At 32.8% G+C, this 20,569-nt stretch overlaps 6 protein-coding genes and 1 long non-coding RNA gene across 7 annotated transcripts; 3 read left to right on the forward strand and 4 right to left on the reverse strand.

The window, feature by feature from the left end:
- Window positions 1-4,086: 4,086 nt before the first annotated feature.
- LOC126749433 (endocuticle structural glycoprotein SgAbd-2-like) lies at window positions 4,087-4,971 on the forward strand. Its single transcript, XM_050459127.1, has 4 exons — window positions 4,087-4,201; window positions 4,253-4,398; window positions 4,456-4,571; window positions 4,633-4,971. Exons 1-4 carry the CDS (start codon window positions 4,193-4,195, stop codon window positions 4,857-4,859), a joined length of 498 nt encoding a protein of 165 aa, XP_050315084.1. The 5' UTR covers window positions 4,087-4,192; the 3' UTR covers window positions 4,860-4,971.
- Window positions 4,972-7,804: 2,833 nt separating this feature from the next.
- Window positions 7,805-9,457, reverse strand: LOC126749440 (pro-resilin-like). The gene is made up of 2 exons (XM_050459135.1): window positions 9,405-9,457; window positions 7,805-9,259 (listed from the first exon to the last, which is right to left on the reverse strand). The coding sequence occupies exons 1-2, from the start codon at window positions 9,411-9,413 to the stop codon at window positions 7,805-7,807; spliced, it is 1,464 nt and encodes a 487-aa protein (XP_050315092.1). The 5' UTR covers window positions 9,414-9,457.
- Window positions 9,458-12,993: 3,536 nt separating this feature from the next.
- LOC126749428 (nuclear cap-binding protein subunit 2-like) lies at window positions 12,994-15,272 on the reverse strand. Its single transcript, XM_050459122.1, has 4 exons — window positions 15,078-15,272; window positions 13,431-13,648; window positions 13,275-13,377; window positions 12,994-13,220 (listed from the first exon to the last, which is right to left on the reverse strand). The coding sequence occupies exons 1-4, from the start codon at window positions 15,135-15,137 to the stop codon at window positions 13,119-13,121; spliced, it is 483 nt and encodes a 160-aa protein (XP_050315079.1). The 5' UTR covers window positions 15,138-15,272; the 3' UTR covers window positions 12,994-13,118.
- A 54-nt stretch (window positions 15,273-15,326) lies between these two features.
- LOC126749432 (uncharacterized) lies at window positions 15,327-15,783 on the forward strand. Its single transcript, XR_007665057.1, has 3 exons — window positions 15,327-15,491; window positions 15,548-15,601; window positions 15,661-15,783. It is a non-coding gene; the product is annotated as an uncharacterized LOC126749432 (long non-coding RNA).
- LOC126749426 (ER membrane protein complex subunit 4-like) lies at window positions 15,730-16,497 on the reverse strand. The gene is made up of 2 exons (XM_050459121.1): window positions 16,339-16,497; window positions 15,730-16,263 (listed from the first exon to the last, which is right to left on the reverse strand). The coding sequence occupies exons 1-2, from the start codon at window positions 16,389-16,391 to the stop codon at window positions 15,801-15,803; spliced, it is 516 nt and encodes a 171-aa protein (XP_050315078.1). The 5' UTR covers window positions 16,392-16,497; the 3' UTR covers window positions 15,730-15,800.
- A 2,092-nt stretch (window positions 16,498-18,589) lies between these two features.
- LOC126749430 (flexible cuticle protein 12-like) lies at window positions 18,590-19,273 on the reverse strand. The gene is made up of 3 exons (XM_050459124.1): window positions 19,118-19,273; window positions 18,908-19,029; window positions 18,590-18,849 (listed from the first exon to the last, which is right to left on the reverse strand). The coding sequence occupies exons 1-3, from the start codon at window positions 19,124-19,126 to the stop codon at window positions 18,654-18,656; spliced, it is 327 nt and encodes a 108-aa protein (XP_050315081.1). The 5' UTR covers window positions 19,127-19,273; the 3' UTR covers window positions 18,590-18,653.
- A 219-nt stretch (window positions 19,274-19,492) lies between these two features.
- On the forward strand, window positions 19,493-20,259 carry LOC126749429 (flexible cuticle protein 12-like). The gene is made up of 3 exons (XM_050459123.1): window positions 19,493-19,659; window positions 19,827-19,948; window positions 20,007-20,259. The coding sequence occupies exons 1-3, from the start codon at window positions 19,549-19,551 to the stop codon at window positions 20,200-20,202; spliced, it is 429 nt and encodes a 142-aa protein (XP_050315080.1). The 5' UTR covers window positions 19,493-19,548; the 3' UTR covers window positions 20,203-20,259.
- The last annotated feature ends 310 nt before the right edge of the window (window positions 20,260-20,569 follow it).

The raw sequence follows: 20,569 nt of genomic DNA on the forward strand, positions 1-20,569 counted from the left end.
ATTATTCATATTTAGGGAAATAGATCTTCGAAGATATGGTGTAATTCTAGTATAATAAAGTAATATATATTATATAGTGACCGCCTAAAGTTCCGCATAAATTCGATGAAAATTAGAGACATGATTTTTTGAGAAAACGCTCGGACCCGTCGATTTTTATTTTAAGTTGCGCATTATTTCACATAATTTTTTGTATACAGGGTGGAACAGAAAAAAAAAGATATGACGTCATCGGTCATTTTTTTAAATGGAATGCTATATTTTTTATTGCATTTATGAAATATAGGCGAAATTCCAAGCAAGTTCGGTATAACACACCTTATCTCAAAACTCAACTGTTTCCGAAATATTTACATTTAAATAACAAGAAAACGTCTGTTTACAAATTAAAATTAAATGCAATAAAAAATTTAGTATTCCATTTAAAAAACTGACCAATGACGTCATATCTTTTTTTTTGTTTGTTTCACCCTGTATACAAAAATTTATGTGAAATAATGCGCAACTTAAAATAAAAATATAATAATTTAATTTTTATCGAATTTATGCGGAACTTTAGGGGGTCACTGTATATGTTTACAAAACCGTAAAGAACTTTTTTCGCGATTTAACGCAGTTGAGGCCTGTTATAGCCTATAAAGTAGAATAATTTATCCAAAAAAAGTATATAATAATAAGTACCTAAAGAAAAATTAATAAAAAATGCACAAAAATCGAGGAAACACATTTAAAACATTTTTTACATAAATAAAATGAAAAAGGGAATATGCAAAAATAAAAAGTTATAACAAATCCAAAATTCACAGTTTTAAATTCATTGCTCTGTTTTAAATAATATTTGTTAGTAAAAGATCAATAATATATTTATTTACTACAGATGCAGATTTTTCATATATTCTTAGTTTATTTTTTTGCCTTCAACGTTTCTTATATAATTTATGAAAAACGTTTACATTTTCATTGTAAAATTAGATTTAATCTTATAAATATCTAAAGATAAATAATATCTCCCTGGTAACACAGCCAAGCCTTACATAAGCTATTTAGATAGAAAAAATGATTACTAATGCTAAATTCCCTAAACAAATACATAAAAGAATTTTTAAATGATTTTTAGAAACCAACTGGGAAATTCGTGCTAAAGATTTCAATCTAGAAAATAAATGAATATGAATGAATGCAATATAGAAAATGCCTCAACTGCCTGGAAGTAACCAAAAATTTATTTTACCCTGAAAAAGTAAAAATCTTTTAATTTTTCCAGGCAGTTGGTATTTAAAACAAACAAAAAAATATTTCTAGATGAAGAATACTTCCAGGAGATAAACGATGCTCTGGAAAACCCGTCTATTACATGATGATTGAATTCCAGGGCATTTCCAGGCAGACGAACCTATTATAATTAATCGTTCCCCAAGAAATGAATTTAATCGTAAAAAAAACTCGATTTTTCTTATTCTTATTGATACACCCAAGACTTGAATTGACCAGACACGTATATTATTAGTATTGTGTTGATTTATATCAAGACTATACTCATCTTGGTAGTTTTAATTTTTCTTGCATTCTGCCATCAGGTTTAACACTTAGAAGCTAAATCATTGATTAGAGAGTATTTAAATCATCAAATTTAGTCGCCTTGGGTTACTTCCAGGCAGTTGAGCATTTCTTGTGCAATTTTCTAATGAGAAATAACAGTTTTTTATTTTAAAAACGGCCTTACATAGACGACATAGAAAATAAATTCTGCCATAGTATTTTAACCAACCTGAATCAAAAGTTTTAAAGTATAATTCTCCCATATTTAAAAAATAGGCAAAGTAGATAAAATAGGAGACATTAAAATAAATTTTATAGACTTAGAGGCATACAAATATTTTATCTGAGATACTTCGTATCCTAAAAAGAGTCCAATTAAAATTATAAACCTAATTAACATTAAAAATGGTAAAATAAAGAAGTTTGAGCTTTCAAATAACAACCTATTCCTAATATCCCCTTAAATATAATTTTACTATTATTATCTCTTAATCTACTTAAATTAAATAAATTTAAGTCCGATGAAAACAAATAATAAGATAATCGAACTGAGTAAGAAACAGTTAAACCTACAGAAATAAAATAGGAGGTATAAACAAAAAAACACCAGTAGAGTCGTTAGAGGTCCACATAAAGCTATATTGTTTTATTTTGTTTATATTTTCATAATGTGATAATACCAGCCTCTGTGCTAATTTGTTAACTTTTATACCCTGGACTTAAAACATGTAGTGTTGTTGATCTGTTTTTATTTTTATTAGTGAATACACAAGATATGCAGTTAGTTTATAATTTTAGTGTAAATTAGTCTTGTTATTTTTGTTCCTTCCTCACAAATGATCTGATGATACCCATTACAGGCGAAACATTTTTTGATTCATTTCATTACATTTATAATAGTAAATTTCTTGAATAATTTTTATAGACCTAAGTCAAATTGAGACATTTAAGATTTTATGTTAAAATATACATTTACAGGTTGTCAAAAAATCATAATTTTTTACTATACATTTCGTTATTAAATGTGTCACAGGAGAGTATCGACTTTAATAGTATTAACGTAATATTTGACAAATAGTTATACAGGGAGATTAAGAAGGATGTTTTAAAACGGAATTGAAAATGTGTGGTCATTTTTTTTTAATAGAAATTCTATGTTTTTATAATTTTTTTGAACTTAGGATTTAAAAATACGTAGACATGTATCTACGAATTTGTAGTTTTATTCGACATGTTTGGATAATTTATATTTAAAGTGTAAAAATAATTTCATTCATCCTTCAACAAACTTCCTTATATAAACTTAATTAAATTAATTTTTAATTCTATGCACAACACAATTATAAGAGTTCTGATATATGAATTTTACACTGTTTAGTATATGAAAAAAGGTTAAGAGCATATAAATCAAAATTAGAATTAGAAGATTATTATTATTATTATACTGCGGGGGTTCGATTATTAAAAAACAATATTTTTGCTAAAATTCTGTTTTTTGTTAACACCACCCTTAGCCCCCCACCTTCTTCTGCAAAATTTTGTTTGGTCCAACTTTGGAGGTTTGGGTCGGGAGCAGTTTGCTTGAGGCTTCTTGTGGTTGTGGGGAGATCTGTTGCTGATCGACGGGGGAAGGTTGTGGGTTGGGTTGGGTTGGGTTGGCTAAGTCTAATTGACCAATTGACTTGTGATTTTCTTTCGTCGATAAGCAATTTATTTCTTTACGCTTGCAAAAAGTTTCAAGTAAATTTCTCTTGATTTGAATTTTTTATGATTTTTTAACTTAAATAATTTTTGGACCTTCTTTGAAAAAGGATTAATAACTTGAAGAATGATTGACCAGTTGACTTGCAGTCTTCTTCTGCCGATTGGCCATAGATCTCTTTGTGATCGCAAGAGGTTTCAGGTGGGTTTCTCTTGATTTGAGTTTCTTGTGAATTTTTAAAGTCGGACTAAAATATGTTTTTTTTTAACAGGACCCTTGCCCCCCCCCCACTCGCCCCACTCGGCTTACCAGTGGGGGGTTCTTCTGCAAAATCGCTGTTTTATCAACTAATACACATAAATAAAACTGTTTATTTAAATTTAATATATTTATATATATAAATATTTATTATTAAATTTTTAATACATAAACAGTCCTGGTAACTAACTTTGCCTTTTAATTCATGTGCTTATTTTCGCTGACAGATGAACTCATTTTTTCTTAAAGATGAATAAACATTTTTATTATTATTGTTATTATATCACATTAAATATATATTTAGAGGATACATTCAAACTGCGAGTAGCTCAGATCAACAATTATTCTTCTTAATGCAAAGCTGACCAAAAAAATTACTAATCGATGATATAGTAACAAATTAAAAAATCAATCCTCAAAAATACAATAATTACTGATGAATTATCCCTAAACTGGGTTTGTCACTTAATAAACCCACGAATTCTCTTTGCATACAATTGCATTTACGGTACACCATACAGACACTGTTAAAATTAACCTTGAACGGTGGATCTTCTTTTGTAATAAGTTCGGGGAAGGGTGTGTCGATACGTAATTAGTGGGAACACTTATAAATATGCCGAATCTCTGTTTCAATGGGCACTTACTAGATTCAGTTTTTGTGAATTAATTGTTTTGTGTCTTGCCGAAAATATGTTTCTGGTAGGTGCAACCGATTAAATTATTTTTACCTATCTAACATTTTTATTACAGATAACGTTCGCTTGTTTATTAGCAACTACAGTAGGTGCCCCACAAACCTACAGGCAACAGCAACAAGGCTACAAGAGTAACCAGCCAGCTGTTCCAATAGTTTCAGAGTCAAACGAGATTAATCCCGATGGATCATTTAGTTACAGGCAAGTCTCGTTAAGTGTGAACCCACTTTAGTAGTACCTAACGCATAAATTTTGCAGCTACGTCTCTGGCGATGGTACCCAAGCCCAAGCACAAGGATACATCAAGAAAGTGGGCCCTAAAAACATCGAAGCAGAAGTTATATCTGGCTCGTACTCTTATACCGCTCCAGATGGTGATTTTTGTTAATTTAGATGATGAAATTGTGTTTTTCACGATAGTGTGCTTCTTTCAAGGTACTCCCATAACGGTAAACTGGATCGCTGACGAAAATGGCTTTAGGGCTGAAGGTGCCCACATTCCCACTTCACCACCAGTGGAACCAAGAAGACCATCAATATCCAGAAGACCAACTGCCCAAAGGCAATTGGAGGATCAGTACTCGGATGATCAATACGCTCAAGACGATGATGTTGGTGATGATGCAGAAACGTTCCAGAGCAAAAGGAGATACAGATATTAAAGATTTAGTTGTATTAAGCAATTTTCCAAAAGGTTTTAGCTTAAGGTTCTGTTAACATTATAAATTCATGTTATCTCCTTATTCATTTAACAAAATAAACGTACAAGGCAAAGGGGTGTATTAAGTTGATTACACGTGTTTAGGCCCGTATCGAGGCATCATCAGATCCAGTCAGAGTTTGTTATTAAGGCAAAGCTCTAATGGAGACGCACAAAATTCGGACTCGTTATACATAAGTGCTTATAACTTTGTTGGTATTTGGGGTAAAAAAACGAAGTTTACATTTTTATACTCTAGAAATATGTGGCTACAATCTGGTTATGTATAAATTTTGATTTATTTTTTTGTTTAGGAAAAGAACGTCTTTAAAGTCAAAAAAATTATTTTATTCAATGGAAATTCGATACTGGTTGCAATGATTCTTTGAATGTTATGGAACTTCAGGGATCGATTAGAGTTTGCGTGTATAGTTTTTGGTTATTCTCAGCACATGGGAATTTTTTTTTTAACATCAAGTTTCAGACATGTTTGATATTCTAGCTTCTGTGATGGTCTAACGGTATCTTTGCGGAAATAATGATCTACAGAAGATATGTGCGTTCCATCGAGAACTTTAAATTTTGTTAAGGGTTTTTTTAGGGAAAACATTTTTTTTGGAGAAAAATTAAGAAAACCTTAAAGGATTGCATTTTTTCACTTTTTGCAATGATGCAAAATTTAAAAACACTTGGAATAATTAAACCTGCATCCTTTCTGAATAAAACAGCGTTCAAAGCTAATGCTATGATTTATACAGAATGAGCACTGTTCATTTGAAAATACCCTTTTTGGCACTTTTTTTTTCTATTTCTAATACATTTTTAGTGGCACCACCTATGGCTTATAGTGCATAATGAGAAAAATACTTTGCAATATTAACCGTAATTTTTAAATAAAACCGTTTTCGAGTTACGAATTTTTGAACATTTTTTAACTTTAAAAATTAATTGTGAGCACCCTGTGTATCACAGAAAAACCAAAACCAATCGAGCAAATGCGCCATTCATTTTACTATAACATACCAAAATTTCATTATTTTACCGTTTTTATAAGTACGATAAAAGTAATTTTATTATCAAAAAAAATACACACTGAGGATTCTCAAGGCAACCTATGGCCGCGTCTCCGTGGCGACGTAACCGGGAATTTTCTCAAAAAAAAAGACCCTTTTTATAATCGAAATTTAACTACTAAAACCGATTTGAATCGGGTCAGGATTGATCTCAAACCGTTCCTGAAGCTTTCTAATATTTTTCTATGTACAAATCATAAGGTGAAAACCTTTTTTTATATCCTAAAACATCGTCTAAAAATGGTCGATTTGGCGTCTATGCGTTATTTTTGGCAACATGGCGTCGAAGTTGATGAATCGGCTCGGACTTGCTTCCTAATTTCATTGATAACATGCTTAATATAGCTCAATACTTCCAAGAATTAATATGGAAATATTCAAAAGACTTTGAACAATCCGAATATATGCATATCCTTTACCAAATCGTCTTCTTTTAGCCGTGATAGATCGTCAAAGTTTTGACGTTATAAAAAATGCCTTTATAAAAAAACGGGTGACTCAAAACCAAATAGTCACTTTTTATTTATTTAAAAGTAGTCGGACTTATACACGGTAATAAGCAAATAAATATTTTTTTTATATTATTAACATATATGACGTTGTATTAAGTATACTAAGAAATGGCGATAAACAATATCGGTATAAGAACAAATCTTAAATAGGTCATAAAGGTCCTTCTTGTTCAATTGCCTAGAAGAGAAAAAACATTCTTCCAGGCAGCTTAATACCAATGAAAGTACCTGGAAAAATGCATATTTGCATATTTTACGGGAATTATCCATAAGCGACATGCAGGCAGTGGTACAAAAAGAAATATTTCCGGTAAAATTGAGGTTAAAATAGTCCAAGAAGGCCTTCAAATTTCTTGTTCAACTGCCTGGAAGAAAAATAAATATTCTTCCAGAAAAGTGCCCGGAAAAATTTAATATTATTCAGGATTTCATTTCAAAAGAAAAAAATATTGCACTGCCTGAAAATTAGCATAGATATCTTAATGTACGGGATAAACAAACCAGCTACTTTATCTCGGAACTAGTTTCTTAATGCCTAGGTTTCTTCGATAACTTTCTGGATGAAATATTAAATTAACAAAGGGTGCCTGGAATGAAATTTAATTTTTATCCAGGGACTCGGGGTTGAATTTTTCTTTAAGGGTAGCAATAATAATAATTCAGAAATCAGCTTAAGAGGGAATAAAACGGACTGCCTGTACTAAAACATTGCTTTAGGATTGGTTATTTTCCAATTCTGTGTTACAATTTGTGATAAGTCTGATTTTTTTTAAAGATTATCAACTAAAGTGCATGCACTTGATGGGATGCTTGGAAGAAGTTGTTTATTATCTAGAGAAAATAAAAATACATTATCTGGTATTAGCATTTTATTAAGAAGGTTACTGAGTTTTTGACCAAGTAGGAGCTAATAAAATCAGAATTCTGTTTCAAAACATAGTTGTGAATTAAATTAGGTACATATTTATCTTCTTTTAATTTGGTTTTTTTTTTCAGAATTTAAACTAATCTTCATCAAATGCACTTTTTCCACATCCGTACTTACCGCTGAGTCAGGTTCAAACATTGTCATTGTATCATCCGCAAAGAATCAAATCATTTGCACTCCATGATTTCCCGTTTGTTTCAAAAATATCATCACTTAGGCCCTTTTTTTAAGGTGCCTTAATTATGAATATGCGAAGATTGTGTAATTAATTAGGGTGAGAAAAAAAGGACGAAAAAGGTCTGGAAAATACACTATGACAGGAAAATTCGTTACAAACTTTTGTTTACTTCATTTACTCGTCATAAATAAATTTACAATATGCAAATCATAATAATTAACTCCTATATTGAGCGGGCACGCCATAGGTACTATGCGGCACCACTGGAACTCCAGGAGCAGCTACTGGAGCAACTACTATGCCAGGAATACCAAGAGCTTTTGACGGAACACCATATTCAGCAGGAGTTCCAAATTGATTAACTGGAGCTTCTGGGAGAACATTCTTCTCTTGAGCAGGAGAACCATATGCTTCTGCCGGAGTAGTAACTTCTACGTGCGGAATAACGTACTCGTAATTGGAGACGACAGCTTTGGGAGCTTCTGGGGCACCATATTCAGCAGCGGGAGTTCCGTATGTTTCTACTGGGGCACCATATTCGTTAGCCGGGACTTCTGGGAGCCCATTCTGCTCTTGAGAGGGAGAACCATATGTTTCAGCCGGGGCCGAAGCCTCTACGTGGGGCGCACCATATTGAGCAGTCGGAGTCCCATAAGTTTCTACTGGGGCACCATATTCGTTGGCAGGAGCTACTGGGAGAACTCTCGTTTCTTGAGCAGGGGCGCCATAAGCTTTTGCTGGAGCAGCAACTTCTACGTGAGGAATAACGTACTCGTAATTGGAGACGACGGGTTTTGGAGCTTCTGGAGCACCATATTCAGCAGCAGGGGTGCCGTAAGTTTCTACTGGGGCACCATATTCGTTAACGGGAGATTGTGGGAGAACATTGTTATTATCCTGAGCAGGAGAACCATATGTTGCTGCTGGGGCAGCAATCTTCACTTGGGGAATTCCATATTCACCAGTTGGGGTCCCATAAGTATCAACTGGGACACCATATTGATTAACTGGAGCTTCTGGGAGCAAGTTATTGTTCGGAGCAGGAGACCCATAAGTTTCTGCCGGGGCAATAACTGCTGGAGCTACCTCTACATGAGGAATAACATACTCGTAAGTGGAGACGACAGCTTTGGGGGCCTCTGATGAGGGAGTACCGTAGGTTTCAACTGGCGCACCATATTGGTTAGCAGGAATTTCTGGAAGAACATTTTGTTCTTGAGCAGGAGAACCATATGTTTCTGCTGGGACAGCAACCCTTACTTGGGGAGCACCATATTCACCAGTTGGGGTCCCATAAGTTTCAACTGGACCACCGTATTCGTTAGCCGGAACTACTGGGAGAATTCTGTTTTCCTCATTAGGTGAACCATAAGTGTCTGCTGGAGCAGATACTACTGGAGCAGTCTCTACGTGAGGAATAACGTACTCGTAGTTAGTAAGGACAGTTTTAGGAGCTTCTGAAGGAACACCATATTCATTTTTTGGAGGAGCACCATATGTTTCTACAGGAACAACGACCCTTGGAGTGTCCGCAAGTTTTCCAGGGTATGGAAAAGATGCTATTTGTGCTGGAAGAACCGCTCTTGGTACTCCGTATTCCGAGTGAGGTACGAATGCATCTGGGGTCGGAAGTCCATGGCATATTGCCAGACTGAAGCCGATGATTAGTAGCTAAAATGGAAAACGTTATTACTAGTCGCTTATTTTAAGAATTCTCTAATTCTTGGGATTTAGATAATCAATTAGTCACAAGTGAAAATTATAGAGAACAGATATTAAAGATGGTATATAAGAATAATCTAAAGTAGATACTTACGCGTTTCATGTTGCTGTGACAAAGAACTTTTAATTTATGAGTGGACTAATGAGCCTATCTCTTTATATATATTAATACATGTCCGTAATGCTAATTTTTCTTTAATGGGATCTAAATTGGGTAGTTTTTGAAAGTATCTATATTGAAGGGAATATCTCAAGGCAGTCAAGTGAATGAAAGTAAATTTAGGTTTAACAGGAATATGTTATTTTATTAAGAATTTTTTTAGATGTGACAGATTTCAATTTAATTTAAAATATTTAATGTTAATTTTAACGAGCTCAGTAGTCGAATTTTTTTTTTTTGTATTATATTCAATATTTATTATTGGGCTATAATTAGTGGTTTCAGGACAAAATGATGCTCCCCATACCAAAATACAATAATTTAGGATGGATTCTACAGTGGCTAAGATGCATGGTGATAAAAGTGTTATTCAAAGATACCTGATCATCATACATCAACATTTAATTTCCAAGGAACATTCGCAATCATAAACCTTTAACCGACTGACTGGTAATTCACTAACCTTACCAACAGAAAAATTAAAAAAGACCGTTTTGTTTGCATTTAGGGTCAAAAAGTGTTGATAGTGCACTTTCCATGTTATATTAGCAACTTCTGACCAGGTTTTTTTAGAGACAATTAGGCCTATAAAAAATAGACCAATAAGCAAACCCCATTAGACAGCTAGGCTTAAATGGTTGTTTATCTTGACACATTGTGTTCTATTTTATAAATAAAATTGAAAAAACTAACTAAGGTTATCCCTTGAATTCTTAATCATCATTATTTTCTATTTGTTAAAGACCAGGACATCAGTCAACCTGTGCGAAATAAGAGAAAAGCCATTGACGAAACTCATTCAAGAAGAGATGTCGATCAAGGCATTGTGAGTGTAATTGAGCTCTAACAACAAATCAAAATAAAAGAATGTTAGAGTATTCATTCTTTGAGTACTATTCAACGCAATCTCCCTTTTACTTTCACCTCACAAAAAAGATACTAATAAACTCAAGAGAACAATAATAAGATAAATAGGATAAAATATTTCAATGCATATGAGATAAATTGCTTGAAGAATACACAACTCAACCCCATCTGTCTAAAATTAAGCAATGATTTAGTCCAGGCAGTCACTGCCCTAAAGTTCTGTGCCCTTTTAACCAAATTTCTAGATCATTGCTACCCTCTAAGAAAAGTTCAACCTCATGTGCTTCGAAGAAATAAACAATTTATTCCAGGCACCTTTTTTTATCTTTAAAATACATCTGAGCACAAGTGCCTTTAATAAGTAATCTAGTAGCATGATTTCTGAACGTTTCTTACTCTCAAATTACAAGTCAATCCCAACTGCCTGGAATTAAGCAATGATTTAGTCCAGGCAGTCACTTCTCTATAGTTTTGTGCGCTTTAAACCTGATTTCTGGATCTACCCTTTAAGAAGAGTTCAACTCCAAGTGCTTGGAAGAAAGTAATATACCTAAGGATGTTGTACACCATTAGGCCATAGATTTGCGTCCATAAATAAGTTGCTATACTACTACTAGACTATATTTCGATTTTAAATGAACAATACTTTTATTTTCTTATATTTCTATTATAATGAATTGTGTATACCATTCTTACTAATATAAGATGTTGAGGAATAGTTGAAGTTAACAAATCTGATAGGAAAAACCATGCATAATCCTTCTAGTGCAATGTGTATCTCAGGAAACCTTGAGAACTGCCAATTTTGCTATTTTACTCAGTAAAGTGTGCATTTTTTTTGTGCATGTATCTTGGAACTTCCCTTGTATATAAAAAATAATAGGGATAAATTCAAAACTTATGAGAACGTCCATAATCACAACACTAGAGGAAGGTTCAATTTAATTATACCCTATAGCAGACTGAAGAAGTTTTAGTGTAGGCCTGATTTGATGGGTGTCAGACTCTTTAACAACTTGATGAGAATAAATATTAAATTTAAAATTATATAGTATTTTTATGCCTTTAGTAGATAATACTAGATTCATGTTTTAATGTCTATACCATTTTTTGCGTTTGTATAGGTTTTCACATTAGGTACTTTTTTTGAGTGTTACAAGAACCTGGAAAACAGAAATGAGTTGTCCAAACTTTATTATGTCAAATTATATTGAATAATTGGCATAAGAGAGAAATTGTTTGTAAATATCACTCGAGCAAAAATTGTAGAGAATTTTGATACGAACAAAATGTATATTTAACTTTCATAGAGTCTTCTTTTATATAAGTTTTCACATAAATATACACCACATTCCTTTCAAATTACCTGAAATTCTTCTTAATGCAAATTCATTGAAAAAACCCTACAGGTTTTCAAAACGACTTTATTAATGAAAAAGTGCGGGTAATTAAAAGGTACTTCTTTAAGAATTTCGCTACTATGGCTCGGAATTATATAAATACATATCGGGTATGTACTAGAAAGTCAGTATAGAGTTGTAAATTGCACGTTTTAATATTAAAAGAAAATGGTAAGAACATATATTTGTTTATTTCTATAAGGAAATTATGTATATTTTATATTTATTGTTTGCAAAGAATATCATGAAAGTCCTATATAGATGTGACACAATTTATAAAAACACCAATTAAGTTATTTAGTATTTTTCGATATTTGACTACGAACCCCTAGATATCCTTTTACAACTTCTATGTATTTGGGTTATGGGAACATTTGGGGTAATAATAAAAATAATTCAAGAAAATGCACTAACAAAGACAAAAACTTCTATTATTAATTACTTAAAACCAATTAAATTCCAATAATAATATAATTTTTTTCTCAGACAAAATATGCCACTCTAATTACAATTCTACACCATATTAATTTTTTTTTCAGATGTTTTACACCTTGGTAATTTTATCAACAGTAGGCACAATACTTGCAGACTACCCTGGTCCATCAACATGGCCCTATCCCACTGCAGAACCAAAGTTCATAATTCCAGTACCCGGAATTCAACAACCTTTTAAACCCCCATCTTATCAGACTGAACTTTTTACTCCGGACAGTCTGAATCTTCCAAAAGAACCAGTACAGGGAACATATCCTACTTGGGAAATACCACAAGAACCTTATCCACAGAAACCCATTTCTGTCCAAGCACCCAAGGTTGAAATAGCACAAGGACCATATCCTCCTTCAGAGCCAAAAATCGAAGTTACTTCAGAGGGACCTTATCCTGCTGCAGATCCGAAGACTGAAATACCGCAGGGACCTTATCCAGCTCCAGAGTCGAAGGTTGAAACACCACAAGGACTGTATCCTGCTGCAGAGCCAAAAACCGAAATACCTCAAGGACCTTATCCAGCTCCAGAACCCAAGGTTGAAACCCCACAAGGACCATATCCTCCTTCAGAACCAAAAACTGAACTTAAACCACAAAAACTCAAGGTTGAAGTACCACAAGGTCCTTATCCGGCAGCAGAACCTTTGAACAAACATCCCACGTATCCTTATCCAGCAGCAGAACCCTTAGATAATAGAATATAAAATGTACTTTGACTTTTAAGTGTTTATTGTATTGTATTATGAGATAAAATAAAACCCTTTAACTATATCTACATTATTTATTTCACATATTATTAGAAAAACTTACCAATTACTCCTTACAAATAAAATACAATCTAGAATCTGATAAAACCTTATTTCTTAATAAAAAATTAAAAATCATTCTATGATTATCGAAGAAAACCTGGTACTTCTGTACCGATTTTTTGTTGAATTAATTTACCGTAACCTCCTCTGCCTGCGTCATAGTCAGTTCTGTATTCATCACGAACCTACAAGAGTTCTCTTTAAGTAAAAAAAAAACCAAGAAATTGATTAAAATTTACCTGTCCTCCAGTTTTCCCTCTTCCATACTGTCTTCCTTCGATAAATCCTGCGTCCCAGTCAGTGCGGACAATCCTATCATCCAGTCTGGTTCCATTTATGTACCTAAGAAATCATTTCATAAATGCTTAATATATGATTCTCTATGTTGTCTATACCTTAAACAGTTCTCAGCGTCAAGTCTTGTATAATACTCTACAAAACAGAAGCCACAAGGGGTTTTCTTGTACTTATCTAAACCCATAATAATCCTGCGAACTTCTCCACATTTGGAGAACAATTCGTAGATCTGTTCTTCTGTAGTGTAAAATGACAAATTTCCCACATATAGGGTTGTTGATAATTTCAATAGTTTGTCTTGTTCGGCCCTTGTACCCTATAAAAAAAAGATATTGAAAAGATTTTCTAAAAGGGCACCTTCTAAAGTGTTCTGATCAACACTTAATTAATAAAACTAAGTTTAATGTCTCTAAAGTTAGCTTTTTTAACCATGATTTAGCTCCGGATTAAAAACAAGGTAAATTAATACTTTTCTTATAAAGTTGATTCTTAAACTAGCAGATCTTTGTAAAGTTCAGCCCATTTAAAGTAGTTCTAGCAAGCTGTTCACCTCTTAATAACATATTAAACAAATGCAACAAAATGATCCAAAGCTATGATGTAGATATCTTTAATAGAAATATAGTATGCCTTAAACAAGTAGTGCTTAATACATCGATAACAAACACCTGCTGCTCTGTGATCTTCCTCTTTATAATTTTTATTTTTAAATGTTATTTGTACAGTTTGTTTTTTATGTTACTTCTTTCTTATACAATAACTAGTGTTAGATATAATATATAAAGTACATTTATTTAAATTTTGAATGGAGTATAAATAAATAAATATAGAAAGAAAGAAAGAAGAAAGAAAATGTGCTATATTACGTAAGACAACAAAATCTTGTGTACAAGCATCCTAAAAACTAAAAAATTCCAAATTCACTTTAAATTTCAAACAAACATAACTTCTAAAACACTTTACCATAAAATTTACACACATTACCAAAATTAATCATAACAAAACAGATTGAGAAAAAAAAGCATCTTTTTGATAAATTTCATTAAAAAATAAGTAAAGCTGTCAATAAAACAGAATTTAGAAGAAGTAAATTACATTATTTAACAGGAAACAAAACTAAAACACTAAAATGATGTCAGAGCACAGGTTAAAAGGTATCATTAAAAAAATTGTCAAGGCTATAATATGCCCTGGATAATAAAAGTGATTTTAATTCCTTTTTGAATCTCTTAACTTCTAAAATTTGTCTGATACATAGAGGAACATGGTTGTAAATTTTTTTGCTGAGGTATATAAGTGAGTTCTTCGTGAGGGAGGATGTAGGGATTGGTAAGGGAAAATCGTTAACCTGGCCAGTCATATGACCAGTGTTAGAGGGAGGTTTAGGACATTTATGAATAAGAGTAGCTGTTTCTAAGATAAAAAGAGAAAAAAGAGTTAGGATTTTTTGAGATATAAAGAGAGGTTTACAAGAATCTCTTAACCCAGCAGAACATAGGTATCTAACTGCCTTTTTTTGAATCACAAAAATTATGTTTAATAATCCCTTGTTGCTTAAACCTATAGTCTAATATATCGACATCAAACCTGGTAGAAGAAGGGTTCAATGGGACAGGGAAGTTTTCAGAACTGCATGAAAAGTTTCCAAAAGCCAATACGTTACTTGTAATTAGATTTGAGTTTTATGACCGGATTTTTGCAATAAATGGGCTAAATTCTGTTTAAGTAAACTGAAAATAACATACCTTAAAATGTTGGTCTCGATAAGAGCTCAAGTCCACAGATGGGGAAGTTATGCTAACCATTTTTTCAGGTGATAATCTAAAGTGAAGTCGGTATCTAATAAGCGCTTTTAGGCTTTAATTCAAGTAATTAGTAAAAACTGAAAAAACTTTTACCACAAGAGTAATTAACAATCCAAACAAATGTAATAAAATAAATTGTCAAAATTGACATTGATTTCTGTCAAACGGTTGTCATATTTGACAGATACCTAACCTAACTTTTAATTGACAGAAATCAGCTGACAAAGATTTTTCCTATAAACCTTCATTATTTAATTTACTAGTTCCAATAAAACAAATACTTTACAGGGTTTGGTGTATTCCCTTTTACAATTAGATCATTTATATAAAAGCATAGATATGGTGAGGGGGATGGTAAGCCTATAGCAATTAAAATAAATTGTATTTAGTAACATATATATTTTCTTTAGTTCACATTCTTTGTTGGCGTTTATGCAGGAATTTACATAAGCCAGAATTATAATGTAAGTAATCAACACCGATGTAATATGCCCAACTTACTTACAAAATACTTCTTTTTTAGGTACCCAGAGTCGATGATCCACAAGCCCTCTTGGACAAAATAAAAGACTTTGCCGACAAGCATAGGAAATCCTAATAAACCTTCATTTTTATTGTTTAGTTATTTAAATAAACTATAAGTGTATTTACAATGTTTTAAAATTAATGCAACAAAACTCCTCCGCCCAAATACTCATTCCTCAAAGGTGGCTCGACGAAAGCCAACCAATCACTGGCATGGGTCGGCAACAAACCCATACTATGACACTTATAAAGTGCCAAAGCCATATTAACCAAATTTCCAAACACATAAACAATCATTTGCAAAATAGCATTCGAGGTTTCCATCATCTTAAAAGTACTCTTCGTGGCCCATATTGCTTGTACCGGTCTCATCAGTAACATGCCGACCATCATGATGGGGAATATTGAAATCGAGTTTCCTGCCATGTAAGAAATGAAAAGGTTCATTGGAACTTGCTTGATCGGAGCAAGAGCCAAGTCCCATGATTTTTTGGTTATTAGGCGAGAGACATCAGTTTTTTTGGAAACTTCTGTGTTGACACTGATTGCTGCAGAAGAATAAGCTGGTGGGGAAGGTAAAGGTTCTGCAGGAGGTCTGGTCCTAAAACAAAATCAGAAAATTAAAATAATAGGGTTAAATAGTGGAAGGATTGGGGCCTAATAGGATTTTACTAACTTGATGTTTTCGAGGCTCCATTTCTGTCTGCGATTGATGGGCTTCGACGACATGACTCTATGTACAAGAAATTAATTAATTAAATAAGTATTTTAGTTAGTTTGGTTTTAGCAAATAACACACAACTTTGCAAGCTAGATACGATGTTATTGACTTTTTTTTCACATTGACAATACTGACAGAAGGTTTTATTAAGGCGCATTTCTACGCAACTATTAATTACCGAATGACTGTTTTAATGGCACAAGTGTTCTTGGGATATCTCACGAATGTTCTGCAACATTATAAGTCAAATCCTAACTAACGAAAAACCTATATAAGTACAATAATACATAAGACTTATAAATGATTAAAGTTGGAAGCAAAGTATAGGTACTCCTCAAAAGTGTATTCCAGGCAGTTGTTGCTTTATAGACTGCCTGAAATAAATAAATAAATTATTTATTTCATTCAAGGTAATTTGATGATTCTTCAAGGCAGTTGAGGTAATACTATTAGGTCATCACATCAATTGACTGGACTGGATTTATTCAACTTAGACCTCTAGATAGAACTCCAAATAACTTAAGTATATAGAAGAATGACCATAGAACCGATAAGGATACAAAAAAGGCTTGGCATTAAATGAAAAACTGTAATTTAAATCTCTGGATTAAGATTGAAACTTCTCCAAATATTCCTGGAATATACAAAAAAATACTTCACGTACTTGACGTAAAAGAAAACACATGCATTCTAGAACATTTTCTTCAATGGCTTTCTTCAAAATTTAATTTTTTCCAATTGATTTTCAAGTGCTTTTTTGGTCATCGTCCATTCGGGAGTTTTTCCCTTTTGCCGAAGATTTCCAGCAATTCTCTTTTAATGAAGCTACAAATCAAAAAATTGTTTATTTACTGAAGCTTTTCAGGCTTTATGAACTCATCTTCCTGAACTTTAAACTACATCAATTTGTATTTATATAATTTCAGGCAGTAACATCATTGATTCTTTAGAAATTAGTACAGGCAATTGAATGGTGGATTAATTTTAGGCAGCAAAATTATTTTATTGTTCCAGGCAATTGAGTTATGAAATTTTAGTTAAAGACGGTGTGAGAGGGATGGTTTGGTCGAATATGCAACAACACTAATGTCAATAAAAAGAAAGGTTTTATTTATTAAATAGGTCTAGTATTTTTAGAATAGTGTCAAACATCCCAAAATTGATTATTTTGATTGCAATTTAATGGATACAGTTTAGCTTTTATTCATCAAAAGTTGCCGATAATTAATGCTGATTTATTAAATAAATATTTGATGTTATTTTCTAGGTAGTTGAGCCATGGACACGTTATTCAAAATTTTAACCGGAAAAATGCTCTTTTTATTCCAGGAAATTGAGGCAGGCAGTTTTGGATACAGTGTTCGAATAAGCAGCAACAACTTTTTTTCCTTAAGGGAACCAACGTTGTACTATTTATTTATTATATTGGAAACTTATAAAAATATAAATTGCATATTACCAGCGATAAATCTAACAAGCCCTTTATAATACCAGACAAAACCTCAATATTCCAATGCTTTATCCAAAGAAAAGATCGACTAGGACCCTCTTTGCTATTTATTTAAGTACTACGATGTTCAAACATCCCACAATAATTCAGGGTATACTTCACAAGGTATTTGACTCCAAGTCTAATTAGCTGTCCAACAAAAACCATTATAGATAAAAATTTGAACTAAATTAAAGGAAAAATAGCCTGGATAGTATTCCAGTAAAATTCCAAGTAAAATTGACTGTCCAACCAACGAGTCTTTGCACAGAGGAACGTATGAATGCGTAATAATGAAAACGTGAGGGCAAGTCGACTCATTAATACGAATTACATCGGTCATTAATCACAAATGCCTGAGATTCCTTTTATTATTAAATATTTAGACCGACTACGAGTTAGAGTTTTCAATACTGTACGATAATGTAGTTTCCTTGGGTTCCTGTACTGGCCATTTCGCTATGGCGTTCAGCACTCTTAAAATTAAATATTGCATTCAATTCCTAATTAATTAATTCACTACCTACATTTGATTGGAAGCCGTTTTTGTACTAATTTTGGAAAAAAAAATTATGTTTTTACTTAATGAATAATTGATTTAGTTTTCATGCAAACATTTTGGTTAGAAAAATGCTTTCCTTATTCCAGGCAATCGAGTCGTGAAATCTTAGGAACTTCGTGACGTATTTCAGTACTAATGTTGTAAGAAAAATTAAATTTTTTATATTTTTTTACCTCTTTATTAACCTAAAATTAAACAACAAAATCGGAAAACAATGACTTATTGAGGGGCAACTGGTAAATGGGCACCTTGTGGCTGGAAACCGTTCTCGTCAGCTACATATTGTACCGAGTATTGCTGACCGTCAGGTCCGGTGTATTGGAAGGAACCACGGACAGCGATAGCTTCGTTTTCAGATCCAGCGTTGACGAGTTGACCTTGTTCTTGGGCAGAGATTCCGTTGCTAGTTTCGTATCTATTAAGGAAGTTCTTGTTAGTCAATGTGAGTTCGCAAGATAAGGATTACTGCTTACCCATAGCTGAATTGGTCAACACCAATATTGTCCAAGTCGTTTCTCAATACCTGAGCTTGAGCGTCAGCTGGATTTTGGGGAGCAGCTACAGCTACGGCTACGAGAGCAAAAAGGGCAATCACCTAGAAATAATTAAAGAAATTCTTAGTGAATGCTAATAATATGCAAAATGCATGCAAATACAAATTTATTATTAAATTATGAACTTACTACTTTCATTTTTGTTGTTTGGTGGATCTGCGGTTCTTCCAATGAGAAATGATAATTTTTTAATCAACGAAATTCTTTTTATATGGAATCTTTTACCACCGAAAATTGACCTTGACTTTTACGTCATCGCTCTTCAGTGTTTTAATTTGTGTCAATTAATGCCTCGTGGCGTCTAACTTAAATATTTACTTAGTATATAAAAGAATGAGTCTACAACTCCATTCAGATTGCAAGTATATAATTTCTTACTTCTAGAATCCCTGAGGATGCTAATTCTGGTATTTGTACCTTTTTAGCCCCATCGAAACGTCATGTGACAATTCTCAATCAATAAACCTAAAAATAGAACTTGAAAATTAAGATTCATAAGACATTAATTGGCCTGTATTATTTTTGCAAAAGGTCAGGGTAAAAAATCGACTATTTCTAATATGAATTCATCGTGGGAGGGACGGATATATAAAAGCAATTCTAAATTTTTGGAAATTATCACTTCACCTTCGAAGCTTAAGAGATCCAAGCAAATCCCAACCATGAAAGTAGTAAGTCTTTATTATACCACTTAAATTTTGCAATATTGATTTAACCATTTTTAAGTATTTGTATATCATTATTCATAATCGTTTATGAAGAAAAAGACGCCAATTAGCATACTCGTAAAATGGTGACAAAGTTGTGAAATATTATTAATCGATTTATTTGTTTCTAGGTAATTGCCTTATTTGCTCTCGTAGCTGTAGCTGTAGCTGCTCCCCAGAACCCAGCTGACGTTAATGCTCAAGTTTTGAGGAACGAACTGGACAACATTGGTGTCGACAAATTCAGCTATGGGTGAGCACTAGCTCTTAAATTATGACCCATCATTTACTAACAAGATTTTACTTACTAGATACGAAACTAGCAACGGCATCTCTGCCCAAGAACAAGGTCAACTGGTGAACCCTGGATCTGAAAACGAAGCTATCGCTGTCCGTGGTTCCTTCCAATACACCGGACCTGACGGTCAGCAATACTCTGTGCAATATGTTGCTGACGAGAACGGTTTCCAGCCACAAGGTGCCCATTTACCAGTTGCCCCTCAATAAGTCATTGTTTTCCGATTTTGTTGTTTAATTTTAAGTTAATAAAGAAGTAAAAAAATATGTTAAATTTAATTTTTCTTACAACATTGGTACTGAAATACGTCACGAAGTTCCTAAGATTTCACGACTCAATTGCCTGTAATAATAAAAGCAATTTTCTAGCCAAAATGTGTGCATAAAAACAATTAATTATTTATTAAAAACATAATTTTTTCTTCCAAAATTAATACAAACACGGCTTCCATATGTAGGTAGTAAATTAATTAGTTAAGAATTGAATCTTAAGAGTGCTGAATGCAGAATGGCAAGTGCAGAAAACCAATGACGTACATTTTTGAGAATTTACAAATATCCCAACGGACACTACCAT

This window comes from Anthonomus grandis (assembly GCF_022605725.1).
Source record: "Anthonomus grandis grandis chromosome 1 unlocalized genomic scaffold, icAntGran1.3 Chromosome55, whole genome shotgun sequence".
NCBI classification, from domain to species: Eukaryota; Metazoa; Arthropoda; class Insecta; order Coleoptera; family Curculionidae; genus Anthonomus; species Anthonomus grandis.

What these genes read in the sequence shown, in the direction of transcription:
- LOC126749433 (XM_050459127.1), top strand. An exon ending in GATGGATCATTTAGTTACAG is followed by an intron (nt 4,399 to 4,455) that starts GCAAGTCTCGTT and finishes TAAATTTTGCAG; the next exon opens with CTACGTCTCTGGCGATGGTA. An exon ending in CTCTTATACCGCTCCAGATG is followed by an intron (nt 4,572 to 4,632) that starts GTGATTTTTGTT and finishes GCTTCTTTCAAG; the next exon opens with GTACTCCCATAACGGTAAAC.
- LOC126749428 (XM_050459122.1), bottom strand. Translation starts at nt 15,137, where the DNA reads ATGGTTAGCATAACTTCCCCATCTGTGGACTTGAGCTCTTATCGAGAC. An exon ending in GACGCTGAGAACTGTTTAAG is followed by an intron (nt 13,378 to 13,430) that starts GTATAGACAACA and finishes ATGATTTCTTAG; the next exon opens with GTACATAAATGGAACCAGAC. An exon ending in GAGGGAAAACTGGAGGACAG is followed by an intron (nt 13,221 to 13,274) that starts GTAAATTTTAAT and finishes GAACTCTTGTAG; the next exon opens with GTTCGTGATGAATACAGAAC.
- LOC126749426 (XM_050459121.1), bottom strand. Translation starts at nt 16,391, where the DNA reads ATGTCGTCGAAGCCCATCAATCGCAGACAGAAATGGAGCCTCGAAAAC. An exon ending in TGGAGCCTCGAAAACATCAA is followed by an intron (nt 16,264 to 16,338) that starts GTTAGTAAAATC and finishes ATTTTGTTTTAG; the next exon opens with GACCAGACCTCCTGCAGAAC.
- LOC126749430 (XM_050459124.1), bottom strand. An exon ending in GTTGACCAATTCAGCTATGG is followed by an intron (nt 18,850 to 18,907) that starts GTAAGCAGTAAT and finishes CTTCCTTAATAG; the next exon opens with ATACGAAACTAGCAACGGAA.
- LOC126749429 (XM_050459123.1), top strand. Translation starts at nt 19,549, where the DNA reads ATGAATTCATCGTGGGAGGGACGGATATATAAAAGCAATTCTAAATTT. An exon ending in AAATCCCAACCATGAAAGTA is followed by an intron (nt 19,660 to 19,826) that starts GTAAGTCTTTAT and finishes ATTTGTTTCTAG; the next exon opens with GTAATTGCCTTATTTGCTCT. An exon ending in GTCGACAAATTCAGCTATGG is followed by an intron (nt 19,949 to 20,006) that starts GTGAGCACTAGC and finishes TTTACTTACTAG; the next exon opens with ATACGAAACTAGCAACGGCA.